Source organism: Pteropus alecto, unplaced genomic scaffold (assembly GCF_000325575.1).
Source record: "Pteropus alecto unplaced genomic scaffold, ASM32557v1 scaffold13, whole genome shotgun sequence".
Lineage (NCBI taxonomy): Eukaryota > Metazoa > Chordata > Mammalia > Chiroptera > Pteropodidae > Pteropus > Pteropus alecto.
In genome coordinates this window covers 11,578,271-11,594,639 of record NW_006434373.1, presented here as the reverse complement: position 1 = coordinate 11,594,639, position 16,369 = coordinate 11,578,271, and the positions used below count along the sequence as shown (strand labels likewise).

At 43.6% G+C, this 16,369-nt stretch overlaps 2 protein-coding genes and 1 pseudogene across 3 annotated transcripts in view; 2 read left to right on the top strand and 1 right to left on the bottom strand.

The window, feature by feature from the left end:
- Positions 1–6,196, top strand: part of FARP1 (FERM, ARH/RhoGEF and pleckstrin domain protein 1) — a 225,755-nt gene extending 219,559 nt beyond the window's left edge. Inside the window, exons 25-27 of the mRNA XM_015587343.2 lie at positions 2,352–2,459; positions 2,879–3,030; positions 4,643–6,196. Of these exons, the coding sequence (XP_015442829.1) occupies positions 2,352–2,459; positions 2,879–3,030; positions 4,643–4,724 (342 nt within the window). The 3' untranslated portion in view covers positions 4,725–6,196. The remainder of the gene's footprint in view (positions 1–2,351; positions 2,460–2,878; positions 3,031–4,642) is intronic.
- A 947-nt stretch (positions 6,197–7,143) lies between these two features.
- STK24 (serine/threonine kinase 24) overlaps positions 7,144–16,369 on the bottom strand; it is a 107,130-nt gene continuing 97,904 nt past the window's right edge. For both annotated transcript variants that reach the window (XM_015587344.2, XM_015587345.2), the window contains 3 exons: positions 15,869–15,937; positions 12,951–13,087; positions 7,144–10,198 (listed from right to left, as the gene is read on the bottom strand). In XM_015587344.2, coding sequence (XP_015442830.1) covers positions 10,162–10,198; positions 12,951–13,087; positions 15,869–15,937 — 243 coding nt within the window. In that variant the 3' untranslated portion in view covers positions 7,144–10,161. The remainder of the gene's footprint in view (positions 10,199–12,950; positions 13,088–15,868; positions 15,938–16,369) is intronic.
- Positions 16,243–16,361, top strand: LOC112477787 (annotated as a pseudogene).

Genomic DNA, 16,369 nt, shown 5'->3' with positions numbered 1-16,369 from the left:
TCTGTGGCTGCTGTATGACAAACCGGCTAATGAAAGTTTTTCCTCTCATAGTGCTGCAGGCTGGCAGTCTAAGATCAAGGTGTTAGGAGGGTCGGCTCCTTTCAGAGGGTCTTTTCCAAACCTCTCTAGGCTTCTGGTGATCGCCAGCAATCCTCGGTGTTCCTTGGCTTGTTAGACACCAAGGAGGTGTAATCTCCACCTCCGTCTCACTCGGCAGTCTCCCTGTATGTCTGGTAAAATGTCCTCTTTTAAGGACAACTCATTGGGATTAGGACCCACCCTACTTCAGTATGACTGTATCTTAACTTGATGACATCTGCAAAGACCCAATTTCCAAATAAGGTCACCTTAACATGTACCAGTGCTTTGATCTTTTTTGCGGGGAAAGGGGGTCAGGGGGTACATACTGGTCCTCAATAGGAACAGAGCAGTTTGGGAGTGGCGGCTACTCTAAAAGGTAGCAAAAAATGACGCACCAGCTGTTCTGGGCCAAGGATGTTGACCTCTCCTGTTAAAGCAGATGGAAAATGGTCTGGGTTGGAGACAGACCTAAAGGTCATCTGCATGGACAAAAGGGTTCAGCCTCTTGAGAACAGTGACAGAAAGGACAGAGCTTAGGGGGCCAGGTACTCTGAGTAGGAGACTGAAATGTACCGGAGCGAAGCTAAGGGGAGCAAAGAAAGGCCAGTAGGTGTCATTATTAAAAAGTATCTAGGCTCTTAGAATGGCAATGCCAGGGGGACTTATTCAGAGTTTATACCTTGGTGTGTTCCAGAAAGGATTTAAGGTAGCTGGAAGCTTTTAAGAGTATTCTCACCAACCTGCCTGGAATCTGGTGTGTATACCACACTGTGGGACTGGCCCTTGTTCAAGAAGTAATTGTATCTAAAGCTAAAGATCTTTCGGACTCTATCTGGAGGAATTTAACTCGGTATAGGAGAATGTGCTACTCTCTTTGCCTGCAGTGTGACTTCGTGTGACCACGTGTGATGTTACAGAAATATCACAACCCCAACTCTGGCTGCGCCATCACCTTCTTAGAACAGAGCATCTTATTTTCTGCCAGTGGTGAGTGGCAGCCAGACAGGGTAATAGCTGGTGGTCCTCTCTGTCCAGTGTAGCCCAGTCCACGTGGATGAGCTACTTCCTACGTTCTCTCAGCCTGATTCACTGTTCATGTCTCTTTCCTTCAGATTCTGAGCGATCGAGGGCAAAGACATTTAAACTTTTCAACTCCTGGCATAGGGGCCTTACTTATATGGGTACTTAAAAGTGCTTATTGAAAAGTACCAAAGAAATAGAATAGACTCAGGTACATTATTATATATCTTTTTAAATTGTGATAAAAATGACAATTCCATGGCAGAAGTTACATTCATAGTTGTGCAACCATCCATTTTCCTCTCTGAGTCTCCCTGGTCATGAGCTGCCAGCTTGTCAGGAATGTGGACAGGCCTTGTTAGTGTCTTCTTCACAGTCAGTGACACTGAGGGGCTTTGGAGAGTCAACAAGGATATGTATGCATCCTCTGCTCTTGGCATCCCACCTCAGCTGCCTGGAAGTTCACAGGAGTTAAGGTGTCAATTTCCTGGGGAAAGGTCACTTCTCTCCCAAAAGCCAATGTTCTGCCTGGGCCACTAGATGGCAGCCTGGAGCTGCTGGTGCCGGGTTGTGATGGCTTACAGTTGAGTGGTGTTGGATCCTTTCCTGTGGCTGCCATTCCAAAGCACCAACTGGGCAGCTTAAATTTGTCTGGAGCTCCTAAGTCTGGAAATCAAGGTGTTAAGAGGGCCAAGCTGTATGGGAGGATCCTTCCTTGCCTCTTCCAGCTTCTGTGGTTTGCTGGCCATGGTGTTCTGTAGCTGGTAGATACATCACTCCAGTCTGTCGTTGCATGGCACTCTTCCGAGTGTTTCTGTGTCCCTCCTCTCTCATAAGGACATCAGTTGCAATGGGTTAGGGCCTAACTTACTCCAGTATTATCTTCTTTTAATTATACCTGTGATAGACCCTAATAAGGCTACATTCTGAGGTCCTGGGGGTTAGCACTTTGGGGGGGGGGATGGTGGGAAGGTGGACAGGGACGTAATTCAACTGACAAGAAAAATTAATCAAACCAGGAGAACCCAAGGGTTCTCCACCTACCAGGGAGAAACACCATTTTCTTAAGTCAGTTGCGGGAAGCCTGTTCTCAGAACTGCAGCCCCTGCCTGTGGGCCCAGTACAGGCTGGGCCTGTCCAGCGAGGCTCTCACCAGACTGTGAAGCTCTATTGTCCTTTCCACAAGACCAGGCTGCACACCGCTGGTGAGGGTGTCCCCATTTGTGCTTACAGGCCTACTTGTCTTTCAGAATCAGTTGTCTGGGAACCTGCTGAGGAAATTCAAAAACAGCAATGGGTGGCAGAAGCTGTGGGTGGTATTCACAAACTTCTGCCTGTTCTTCTACAAATCACATCAGGTGCGTGTCTCACACAGGGCAAGTGGCCCTGTGACCTTTGGGACGAGGTATTAGGGTGTGGGCCCATGTAGCAGTTTTCCTCCACAAGGACAAAGAACTTTGCCCTTGAGCCACCGAGCCAGGTATGAGAAAGGGGCCTACAGGAGAAGGGTGTGTCCATGAGACTTTCGCTCCGAAAGAAAGCTGGCATTATCCATTTGCTGAAGGACTACTTCAGCCTTGAAAAGGGCCATCTGTCTTCTTGGGGCGGGGGGTGGGGGGAATGACAACTTAATTGATGGTTCATGGCCTGGATACACTAGCTGGACCACAGTGCATTGGCCCAGACCAGCTTTGGGGTAAGAGGCTGCAGCCAAGCTCAACACCTGTGGCTGCCTCTGCAAAGCCACCTTCTCTTAACCTCTCTTAACCTTTGCCAGGACAATCACCCCCTCGCCAGCCTGCCTCTGCTTGGATATTCGCTCACCATTCCCTCGGAGTCTGAGGACATCCACAAAGACTACGTGTTCAAGCTGCATTTCAAGTCCCATGTGTACTACTTCAGGGCTGAAAGTGAATACACGTTCGAAAGGTAAACGTCCCCCTCTGCCCAGGACACTCTTCTAACCCTGACATTTGCTTAGAGTAACTCTGAAGTCCCTCTGCCAGAGTCCATTTGTGTTCTCACAGAAGCAAGTGGAACCATGTTTCTCCTGGGAAATCACCTCAGTCCTTAACCTGTACAATGTTAGTTAATGCCACGCACGTTGCACTTTTAAATCTCTAATGTGAGTTTTTTCAGTCTATAGATTCATTGTTTAAGTCCCAATATTCCTGATTGGGCTACAGGAATATTTGTAGAAGGCTGTTTCTGGTCAAAAGACCACATTAAGAAGGGAAAGAATCCTATTGCTTCTCAGAGTTATCTCCTTAGTGAAAACTGCCTAACGAGACCCAGGGACAACAGTCTTAGCCAAAAAACAGAAGTCAAATGGGAAGATCCAGGCTCTCACATTTGACCAGTGGTTTGTCTGTTTCTGAAATTTTAAGTGCAAATTTTGGGCCTCTGGAAGTACACCCTCTAGTAGGCTGCACAAGCAGTTGCACCCTTAAACCACCACCTTTGGGGGTCCTCAAGACAGAAGTCACCCCACCCCGCACACATTTAGGGAGAAACTTCTCTCCTGGCCATGCCGTGACGGGACCATAACTTGTTCCCTCACTACCCACTGACACCCCCACACAAGGGTTTCTAACCCATGGGCCACTTGTGATCTGTGCACAAACCCTAATAAAATTAGTTCAATGAAAACAGCACAGCGGTTTAAAGCCAGAGCTGAAACCTCCCCATGACATCCCAAAATAGCAGCCTGTAAGCTATACTGCTTCAGTATATACTCCAAGGGGCTAAAAATTCGCAAATTTGATCCTGGACTGGTAAATTCATCTAAATTGAGATATTGTCACTGTTGTAGCAAGGATAATTTAGCCTTGCAGTGGCGAGATCCTGAAAAAGCCTGTGATTACGGAATGTCTAAAGCCAATCTATAAGCTTCACGAATGCAGGAAGCTTGGCAGACCCTCAGCACAGTGGACATTTTAGACCAGATAATTTTTGGTTAGGGGGGAAGGTGGGGTCTCTCCTGTGTACTGGAAGATGTTTAGCAGCATCCTTGACCTTTACCCACTAGGTGCCAGTTGTACCCTGTCCCCACCATTATGACAACCAAAAATGTCTCCAGACAATGCCAGCATCCCCAAAACCTAATCAGTATGCCACAAATACTCAAATGTATAAAATGGAACTCCTACTAAGCAGGATAGGCTGTCCACCGCTGCTGGTGAGAAGGAAGAGGAGGCAGAGTTCTAAACCTTACCTCTAACTGCTCTAAATGGAATGTGCTGCTGCTGCATCACCTGGCAGGGACACTTCTGAGTCTAGAAAATGAGCACACCCAGGTCAATGGTTCTCAAACTGTGTTCCTCAGGAACCCTTACACTTACATTGGGTGCTAAGAGTTCATTTAAACTCTTCTGCTAAAATGTCAGATTACAAACCAAGCCCATATTACTTTATGCTGTGGTTTCCTAAGTAATGACTGCCCAGCATCATGAAACTGTTACAAAATTAAAAAAAAAAAAAAAAAATCAGACAAAATTTGTAAAAAGTGGTCTTTGACAGCTGTTTCGCTTTCTTGTTTTAGGTGGATGGAGGTGATCCGAAGTGCCACCAGCTCGGCTTCACGTGCCCACATTCTGAGTCACAAAGACTCTCATGTGTATTGATGGCAGGACATATTTGTTGTTTCAGCAGTGGCTACTTTCCTGGAAGACCTTTACTTTTTCTCCTGTATTAATGAAGCCTAGTAAAATTAACCTGTCTGGAAAACAAAAACATGGTTTTACAGCAACTCTCATCTGTCGCCGCAGAACCGTTTTTAACCTTGTCTTTTCAGCTGTTAACCTCGCATCTGAATGGAACAGTGCTCCCACCTCCAGTGCTGGTGGCACTTTGTCTGTCATTCTCTTGCTGGGCTCTTTAGCTTGTGCCAGTATTAAAACACTGTCTTAATACAGTGCCAAATGACCATTTTTCCTCCATAACTGCACCTTAAAAGCAGTACAAACACATCCATTCAACCAAAAGACAGGGCAAGCACCCTTCTTTTTATAGGCTGCTGCATTTTAAATAATGGACTTTCCAGTGTTTGTGATACACATGGCACAGTCTTAAGCAAATTAGATCATTTTCAGATTTTGGGTTTTTTTTTTTTTTTCAATCTTTCTACTTTTATAATAAAAGGAAGTTAGGTTTACTCCTTTGATTAATAAGCAATTTGCAGCACACTACGTTCCACTCTGGGGTCTTGTGCCCCAATAAAACGCTGGTTACCAGACCTACTTCTTGGCGCAAATTGACCAAACTGTTTGTGATTATTATTTACAAACTGTAGCGGGTGGTTTTCTGTTGAGAAAGGCAGAAATCCAGTGTGGTATCTAGACTATCGCTGTACTGTGAGTGGTGTATACAATGGGAAGATACTAAGCTGTGGTGTTTTGCTGTCTGTTTCACGAGCATGAAAACCTGTATGTCAGTGATCAGGGCCGTTTGTGATATGTTACATTATGGAGAGTTTTTGTGAGCTTCCAGTGGATGCAGAAGCACTATAAATAATGGTGCATAGTCCCCGCGCCCATTATCATACCTATCTATATCCTACTGCAACTGTGGTTTGGGACTGTGCATTCAATAGTAGTATATATATTGTGCCTGTCTTCAAAAAATCTTTTTCTTTTTTATACTCTTCCCTTCCCCCAAGTATGGGGTATCAACAGTATAACATTGCACACCCTTGACAGCTGGACCACACAGGGAACGTGGTTTCCAGTAACTGCTGGGGCCCACTCATCAAAATCCGTTTGCCTATTCTCTACGGAGACTGGGTGGCTGCTACTCCCTAGTGTTCTTAAGCCCTTTCTGATGCAGTCCAGAGAGGACGACCAATCCAACAGTTCTCTTCCACTGCCCTGCACCACAGCTGGGAAAGGCCCTTCCCTGAGCAACACGGGACTAAGCAACCCCGACTCTGTGGAGTGACTGACTTATGTGGGAACGACAATGTACAAATGGACAAGTAGCTTGAGATGTGTTAATCATTTGCCTTACAATATGTACCAGACGGTTTTAAATACTAACTAAAGGGAATAAAAATACCTCACGCCACAATCCAGCATATTGAAGTTTTAAGGCAAAACAACCCACCTTGTCTCTTGTCTTTATTTTCATCTAATTCCGGTGGGTTGGTGCCTCAGCAGACGAGGGGCAGAGTTGGCTGGTCACTGCAGGGTGGGTGTGAAAGAAAAACAAGAGATGCAACCACTCATGAAGACAAACATGTTTTGAAAAACTTGGTATTTTAAAGTCTGAGACTAATCATCAGTGACTATGAAAGGACTAAAACCCAAGGGAGGAGGGTGAAGTAGAGAGGGAAGGGCTACCTGCCACTTCCTTTGTGAAAGGGGCCTGGGGACAAGCTTCTCCCACATCCCAGGGGCAAGACCAACATCCTGAGAAGGTGACACTCAAGTGTATTTTACCCCAGTCACGAAGATGGCAGAGGCATTATCAGGAAAATTCTCCCTCCAGAAGACAGTAAATTCTACAAGGCTTGGGGATGAGGTTGTATATTTCGGTATTTCTGAATGATTCTAAACCATCTGCTGGACACTTCCAGTTGAGATCTATGAGTAACATCTATGCTCCCCTGTGACTTCAAAGGAAAAGTCCAACTCACATGCAATTTAGACTGCTCCCAAGCTGTCAGGAAGTGTCAGAGCTACCTTCTTAGCCCATTCAGGATACTATAACAAAAATACCATAAACTGGGTGGCTTACAGACACAACAACTTTCTTACCGTTCAGAAGTCTGGGAAGTCCAAGATCAAGGTGCTGGCAGATGCAGTATCTGGTGAGGAATTTCTTCCTGGTTCACAGGAATTTCTTCCTGGATGTGTCCTCATGGTGGAAAGGGCGAAGGATCTCTGTGGAATCTAAGGGCACTAACCCCATCACAAGGGCTGCACATTCACGACATAATTGCTTCCTCCTAATACATCACGTTGCACACAGGATTTCAACACAAAATCTGGGGGAAAACATTCGGTCTATTCCTTCTCCACACAAGACACAAAATTACAAAAATAATTGTTTTCTGTGAACTTTATTGACCCTTGTGTGACACAGTACCTGTGCTTAACACGCCTTGCAGCACTCCCCATTTATTGCCATATTTTATAGCAGAAATACAGAAGCATATTTTTAAAGAAGGAAATATAAAAATGCTTATAAACAGACCATATGTTTTGCCAAATAAAAGGTACAAAATGCTACATGAAGAATTAGACACTTCACAAGACCAACTCGAGAACAAAACTGTCAGAATCGGAAGGTATGTGGCACTTGGTAACATCAAGACAATCACGAGACTGACTTGTTAGCGGACCAAGACACCCCAGACCACACTGGTGGCCATCTTGCTAAGTGCAGCCATCTGGGCCACACACACAAGACAGCTTCAAAAAGGCATGACCAGCCAGACACAGCCAGCCCACTGCCTGTTTCCAAAAGCTGGTAACCATGCTGTGTGAAGCCGTTGCCCACACTAGGTGCACCACCACTGTCTGCAGTCTCTCGGTGGATAAGCTGTTAACTGCTGGGGTTTGGCACTGAGAGACTTCCGAGTGTTAGTGAATCCATCTTGAATGTTGGGCTGGCTAAAGATCAACAGCAGTTTGTATTGTCGGAAGCAGGTCCCATCGTAGCTCTGGTATATGGTCTGTCTTTTAATACAGGGCTTGAAGTGGATACACAAATATGCTAGCTTCCTTAAAAACACATCAGCTGAGTTTGTGTGTTCACAGAAAGTCACAAATCAGAAGAAACTGTATATGGATGTAATCCACTTTTAAAATACAGTCCAACCACATCTTCCCCAGGAAGCTTAATCAACAGAAGATAATTCCAATAAACTCTAAAAGAATAATTTGCTGCTTCATCCAGGAGACGGTGTTGTATATTATAGTCTAGTGATTGCAGAATACCTGACCATTTGCACCAATATGCTTAACTGGAATCCAGTCTATCTATGAGCATAACCCATTACTTGTATCTGAGATTGGCTTTAGCTTCAGTCTTGATGTCAGTGTCTACTTGCAAATTTTAAGAACTCTGAATCGGAAAGCTGCTGTCCATGTTATCTGTCTTAAAATCAGACAAGCACTTTAGGGGAACACTGCTCATTCTTTTGAGTGATTCTCCTGCAATGAACAAAACTGATCTTTGGCTTATGTCTCACACAGGGAAAATCAACAGTTCCCTTATACAGAATACTCTCAGAAACACAAAATACTTTCAAAATTTATTTTTCAAGTTAACATTCTTGCTGCAGAATAACACGCACAATAAGAATTAGCTATTCAATTCTATTTCCCCTAACCAAAATGTATCCTTAATAGAAATTAATTCAACCCAAATCTACTTCTAATTAAAAAATCACAATTTAATTTTTGAATTTAAAAGTAGACTCAATTAACAAACTAAAAATAACCACCCACTCATATGTCTCTGACTCAGGCCTCTGTCCTCTACTTGTAACCTCCAGGCCACCGGGCTGGCACATGTGTGACCTTCCATCCTGAAGTTTCCTCAGTAACTTTCTTGCTTCCAAAAATCCTTGTCTTCCCCAAGAACTGATACTCCGACAAGAGATGACAATAATTCATATCAACAACTACACAAGTACCACGCATACTTATTTCAGACAGTCAAGAATTGCTATACATGGACTCTTATTTCCCATACCAGAGACCCAGAGATTTATTTCCCCCCTTGGCAAGCAAGACTCTGCCAAGGAAAATACAGACATCTGCCTTGACAAGTCGGCAAACACAGGCTCCTTTAAGAGAACAAAACAACCCTTATTTGAGGTTCCTGGAGAGAGAGCAATTTTACAAATCAGCCATAATATTCAACCATATCTTCTTAATGACCAATTTTTAAAAGTTGCATAGGGAACTGACCTAAACATTCAGCATTTTGAATGTGGGCACTTCTTCCTATAACGTTCTAAAATGTCTCACCCACACGCACAACCACAGGCACACACAAACACGCGGCAGGTGTCCTGCCCTCTCAAGAGTCGTTTCAAGGAGAGTATGCAATGTGAGTGTTATAAAATTTATTCGTGTAGGCATTCAGACATTTTTCGGTGGGAAAGATGATATGCAAATTTCACTACAAGGTGCAATGAAAATCATACTGGAAAGAATGGTACGGCTGGCGTAGGACTGGCAGTGGCACGATTCCAAACGGACGTTAGATGAGAGCACTTCATTGGGGAGAAACTTAAAATAATAATTTAAAGCTTTATGAGGCAAGTTATGTTCCAATTTAAAACACTAAGAAATAGTACCATCAATGAAAAAGGAACTCCTAAGTGTACCAAAAGGGTTGTAGGGCAACAAAAGGAAAATTTGCATTTGAGGTACAAATAGGAGTATTCCATAAGAGGGGCATCAATTATTATTAATGGCAAACCCTGCAAATACAAAAAAAAAAACCCAAATCACTGGTCACATAATTCAAAATTTACATGTAATAAAGGCAAGGCAATAGACTCAAGTTATATGGCCTGTCGAATATTTACTCCACTGACATTATCTACAGAAGCACTTGGCCAATTTGTACACAGTGATTCCTTATGCACGCCAAAAGGGTTTCTGTAAAAATGACACTATATACAAATCTGTACACTGATCCACCAGAGCAATCTCCGTCTCCCGGGGAGGGAGTTACAACTTAAAGCAGGATACCTGAGGTTTCGTTTCTTCGGTTGCCTTATCATAATCCCAAATATACATTTCAGGGTTTGTTTTTAAAGACACTTTCCTTGATATGTGCACTATGGTTACAATTAAAAACAAGAATAATAAAATAAAATGATCGCTTGAATGAGTTGACCCTCCCCACCCCATCTGGAGACTTATCTAGCCAAGGCCGGCAAGAAGGGCCATGTGGCCCTAGACAGGAAACCTCGGCTGGGGGTACAGACCCTCGATGGCACATCTCTTCAGCGGAATCAGCAAAGGCCCTCGTTGACTTTTTTTAAAGGAGAAGAATGAAGAAGAAAAAAGGAAAAACAAAACCCCAAATGCCAAAGGAATTTCAGTGCGATGAAGTTCCTCCACCACTTAGAGAGTATCTAGGGAAAAAAAAAAACAAAAAGAGAAACATTAGTAAATGTCACTTCTCCAAATTAAAAAATTTGCAAAAATTCAAACAAAATCTTAGTTTTTATAGACAATCCCAAGTCCTAAAAAATTAAGTCAAGCGACTATCCATGAATTAAAGAATTCATAAAACTAAAAAATTTATGTGTATAAACTTATACACAGTTTTACACAATTTCCAGAAATGAAAAAAATTAGATAAGTTCATGGCTTACATATAACAATGGAAGGCAATGCATCAAAAATGATAACGATAATGGTAATGGGCTAGGGTGGTGAGATCGAATATACTTCCTTCTGTCTTCCAGTGATTCCACAGTATTGTCTTGCTTTGGAACACAAAAAAAGTTAGCAGTAGAGGGAGTCCTCTCATGGCCAAGATTCTCTTAGCCACCTCAAAAGTGACCCATTCCCAGGAGATGACAGAGGATGTGTTTAATGAAACTTACTGCAAACATTCCATCCTAAGAGCTTCTCTGTTAAGGCATTTAAAATACTCAGCACTTTCCCAGAGAATAAATAGTAACATAAGATCCTCCCAAAAAGCATGCATTAGCCACAGATCCTAAGACTCACTTTCCAAGAACATAAATGCCTAGGTCATGGGAAGAGTTGATGCCACACAAAAAGATCTACATATTAATTCAACTAAAATAGAGAGGAAGCTTTTGACATGATTCAGACAAAAGTCAGTTCTCATTTTTTGAAGTGACCCACTGAAGTAATGCATTTGGGAGTAAAATGAATATGAAACATAAGCAGTAATGGCGAACTGGCATCTGGCGGCATCTGGGTAGGGGACACATAGAACTTGGAGAGCCCAAAAGGTGTCAATGGATGGCACCAGTCAAGGCCTGTGGGAACCAAATAAGAACCCCAAGAGTAGTGTCATCTGATAGCTGAGGATTAGAGAGTGGGTTCACATGTCAAAAAGGAAAGAAAACTGAGAAAGAATTGTCTGGAGATGAGAAGAAAGAAAGAATACTGACTCAGTATGTCTAGCACATCGCTGGGAAGTAAAACTTCAAACAGTGTAGACAGCGGATAGTTATATTTACATTACATATGACCACCAAGCACCTGAAATGTGGCAAGTTCACACTGAGGTGTGCTGTGAAGTAGAAACACACACAGTTGCAAAGACTTAGTACTAAAACAAATGTGAAATACCTTAGTGATCATTGTTTATATTGATTACATGTTAAAGGTAAGATTTTGGTTTAGTTTCACTTGTTTGAGATTTAAAGTTTTTAAATGAGAAATAAATGTCACTAAAATGAAGTGTGAAGTGACAGCAAGTTTCTTTGAGAAATCAGAAAAAGGGACCATTATAGGAATGATACTACTACAAAACATTCAATGAATAACAAAGCTATGTCAGAAATTAACTGCATATACATAATGGGTAGATACAAACAAACATGGTAACAATGACTATGTCTAGATAAGCATGTGGTATCTTGACTTTTTTTATCGTTTTCCTTTACTCCTGCAATTCACTGAGAAGAGAGGTGGATAATAATTCTGACTATTGCCTCTAAACTAAAGGCAACCAAGTAAACCAACTTTATTCTCTGGCCTAAACTTTACTTAGAGCAAGTCAGAAAGTTGGGATGTCTTTTATGAAGGAAGCTGAGAGTTCAGGAGAATAAACCTGAAGGGTCAGAACTGCGATTTTCTCTTGAGATCCCATTTTAAAGGGAGTCTTCACAAGATATTGGGCAGCCCCTTTAATCACTTCTAAGAAGTGGCAAAAGTGACCTCACATACCAAACTTCTTCCTGCACTGTCAAGTTGACACCTCAGACCCGAAACACTCCTAACTCTCATCAAGCCTCTGCCACCCTTTGATAAGGGCGTGGTAGCCTGGACAGGTCACCCGGAAGGTGAATTTCAAAGCAATGAATGACATGCCTCGTGCTTCAGGAGTGTTGAGGTTTGGTGTGTGAAGGAGAGATCGAGCCACATGGCTGCAGCACGGCACACCTCCACTCTCTTAGCACCCCCAAACGACTGTACTTATGCTGGGGTGGCAGTCAGAGTGACCTCCACAAGGAGACTCCTAAAATGAGTTCAAGAGACTGGGTTGCAAGGTCCAAATTGTCACCCCCACTTAATCCTCACCCTAGAGTACGTGCAGCACCAGTACGTGCAGGGCCACTGGGGTGAGGGGGTGGACAGGGAGCACTCTGCAGGATGCACTGCTGTCACAACAAGGCAAGAGGCAGAGTCAAGAACTGGCACAGACACCCAAGGAAAAGAACATGCCCATGTCCGTTTTCACTGAACTCACCAAGCCCCAGCTTCTGGAGTTTTGGTCACTCGACTTCGCAGCATAAAACAAAATGGAGTTACAAACATCTGGCTAAACACTGTACTTCTCTGGCTGATAACTAGGCTGCAACATTAAGAGCAAACAGATATCTTAAAGACATTCTGTTTTTATGTAGCAAGAGCTACAACTGCACAAAGTTCGCAGTCCTTCCCAGTTGTTTCCAGATTCCTATCATTCATTCATACTGATTTCTACAATTCAAAACAAGAAGGTAACAGGAACAAACTTGGAACAAAGTGCCAAACTAACAAATGGAGGATAGCTAGCAGACCATCTGTAGGTGTCCTACAGCCAACCTAAGAAAGCCACAGGGCAAACACGGTGTGTTTCCATGGGCTCTCCCTTCTGGAGACAGCAACCTTGGCTGAGGGAATACTGGCAGCAGTTACCTCTGGAGCCGCTGTACGAGCTGTGCCACCATGGTGTCCGAGATCCCGGGGCACGCTTCTTCCGCCAGGTAGATGGCCCCTCGCAGTTCTTCTATGGACCCCATGTTTCCTCCGCACGCCTGGCTCTTCTCCTTCAACTTAAAACAGACAAACGTGAAGAGCATGATACACACGGGCATCTATTTTAAAAAGTAACAACGTGTGGACCATAACTGCTCCAGCCACGAGTCCTGGCTTCAGCTCAGCCACTTGATCACTTCCCATTCCTTTCAACGAACAGCTTTCTGAATGCTGAGAACGCTGTATATAACAAGAGCGTTAGTCAGACTTAAGTCCCTCCCTTCATTGGAGTGAAGAGAGACAACTAGCTTTCTGTGCACCTTTTCAAAATCTGATCATGGCAGTCGGCCTCCCCTGGTTTTCTGTTTCAACCTTAATTTTACAATATTATTCAACGTTAGTTTCTATACTGAAGCTACAATATAATCTAAAGCTTACTGATGTTAATGGTTGGTTCTTAGATACCAACAAACTGCCTTTTGGTTCTGTCTCATCAAATATTCTATTTCATGTAAATAAATTGTTGTTCTAAATTTTGGGAACCTGCAATGTCCCTCTTGGTACCTCTACTCCCACATGAAACTATGACAATGTCTGCAAGGCACCTTGCTCACTTTAAGATCAACTCAGTCTCTTTCTGGGATGCAACCAAAACATGCAAAAGGGAAGTCGCTCAAGTCAAGATGCAGCTGAGAGGACTGACAGCTTCTTGGAACAGGATCCAGTTGACAGCTGCAGAGAAAACAGACACTACCTCCTCGTCAGAAGTCCCCCTCCTCAATTTTATCTTTAAGAAATAGTTTGCAAAGCAGCTTTGACTTTTCAAGCTGTCATGAACACATGCTGTCATTCCCAGCATCAGTCTCATAAAAACAATGGCTTCTCCCTGCTCAAGGCACATACAGAAGAACTGGAAAGGCTTGGGGTGGGAGTGGCTGGCGGGGCTGAGGATGTCTGCTCAGCACTTCCCACCAGAGCAGTTGTTCCTATGTTTTCTTCATAGACTGAAACACAGCCACTCTAGAGACAGTCACTGTGTCTGTATAGGACTCCTAATCATTTAACAACTAAATAGTAGTCCTTACAAGTCCTGAGTGACCTGCAACATACCACTCTGTGTCCCTGCCATGTCCTACAGCTTCCTTCTTCCACTGCCCACACCGCCCTGGGACCCCACAAGGTAGTTCCTTTGCTCCAATGCTGCTGGATGGGCTCTATCCACCCAGCCTGAGTGAGCTACCTGGGCACACACTGAGTGATGTCAAGGAATGTCCTCATCTGCAGATGTAGAGAGAATGACTGCTACTGAGTTTTATGAGTATTATATAAAACAATGCACACTGAACACTTTGAGTATCAGGTTATCAAATATTAATAATAAAAACATAAGATGCCTGTGAGTTTAGGTTAGCTGGAAAAAAATGAAAACATTATTACATTTAGGATTAATTCATTAATTCTGAATGATTTAGAAGTTTCTTCATGTGCTCAATAAAAAGTAAACAGCTTCAGACAAATGAGAAAATCTATGCCATTTTCCCTAATTGTCTGATTGATTCTAGTAAAGTAGCAATGGAAAGACAGCAGGAAAGCAAGGGAGCATCTAGAAATCTGAAGGACTAATCCCCCAAACAGACAAATGAGCAAAATGGGGTCTTATGGACATCCCAGGAAGAGCGCAGGTGTACCCAGAAGAATCAGCCAAGGCTGCAGCCAGAAAAAGACACAGAAGGGGCCTCTACCTGCCCTGTGCCATTTAGTTTTCAATCTAAAACCAGTGTGTTCAGTGGTTCCAACCCTGTACCTCAGGCTCTGGCCACAGCCCTTTAGTTGGGCCCCAGTCTCCCAGGCTGGGAGGGAGGGCCCTTAGGCAAGCTTGTGAAGGCAGATGCTGGGCTGGGCAAGGGAAGGAGCCTAGAGGAGGGGCCAGAAGAGGGAACAGGACAGAGGCTGGCTTGGAGCACCCTGGGCCCTGCCAAGGTGAAGGCACCGTGTGACTGAGGCTCAGGCCAAGTGGAGCGTGGGAATGAGACTGTGTGTGGCACTTCCTTCCCACCTTAGACCACCCACCTTAAGTCTGAGGTCTCTTGGTATAGCCTCCCTGGGGAGCACTGAATCACCACACAAACAAAAGGCACTGACTGGTACAACTCATCTGAATTACCTTAAAGGTCACCTGAGCCAGGAAGGGGCATAAGAAAATGAGAGAAAGGAATATTTCCCACTTTTGTTCAAATCAGCTACTAACCAGATGAAAAATAATCTTCATTCTCACAAAATCTATTCTTAAAACATCTCAAAAAGCAATTATGCATACAGATATCTACTAGGGGGCGGGGCGTTCCCAGAGATGGCACAGGATACAGTCAATCACAGAACAAGGGACTGAAATGGGCCGCTCGCCTGAAAGACAGATGGCCCTGCTAGGTAAGGTGACTGCACTGGGTACTGAATAAGAAGTAAGGTTAATCTGAGGGCTCAGTGGGGAGCACGAGGACTCCAGGGAATCCAATGTCCCCTTTAAAATAGAAATACACTATTTACATTGCCATAAATTTGTCTGAGGCAGATAGATCAAGCTGCACCCAAATCAATATTGTAGAAAGCAGTACAAGTGAAGTTAAAAATCACTCTGGTAATGTATGGACTTGGGCTGAGTTGCTGATGTCCCATCTGTACGCTCAAGGCAGCAACACAGTTACTCTTAACCAAGAGGGGCTGGATTCCAGCTGGCTTTATTGGAGTATAAAGCACACTCTTCTGCTTGTTCTAATTTCCCAACGTTGTCACAGAAGGAGTGTCCTGCTGTCCTATTCTTCCTCTCTCACCCCCCGCCAAAAGTCAATTGGGTATCTTACCTCTGCAAACAGAGGAGAAATAATTGTAGATAAACACTGAGAGAAAGGCCTCTTTGGGATATCTTTCATCTTAGGAAAAGAAAAAAAAAAAAAAGGTAATTAGAAATATTTAATATTCATATTCACAATAATTCAATAAACTTCAGACATGTGCTATCCAAGCATAAAGTCTGCAATGTTCTATTTACTATAAAATCTGAACAGGACTATATTACTATCCTTCATTAGACTATAAAATGGCGAAACCACAGTGTCTGGATTCCACACTGAAAGGTACTAGAGGCCCATGAAGTGGCATTCTGTGTGGATGCAGGCAGCGCTGAACTGCACCACTGTGCTATCTATGTAGGAGGACTTTACTAATGAAACCCTGGGTCTACGGCCATGCCACTCTGAACAAGCCTGATCCCGTCTGATCTTGGAAGCTAAGCAGGGTCGGGCCTGGTTAGTACTTGGATGGGAGACCACCTACGAAGACCAGGTACTGTAGGCATAAAAAAT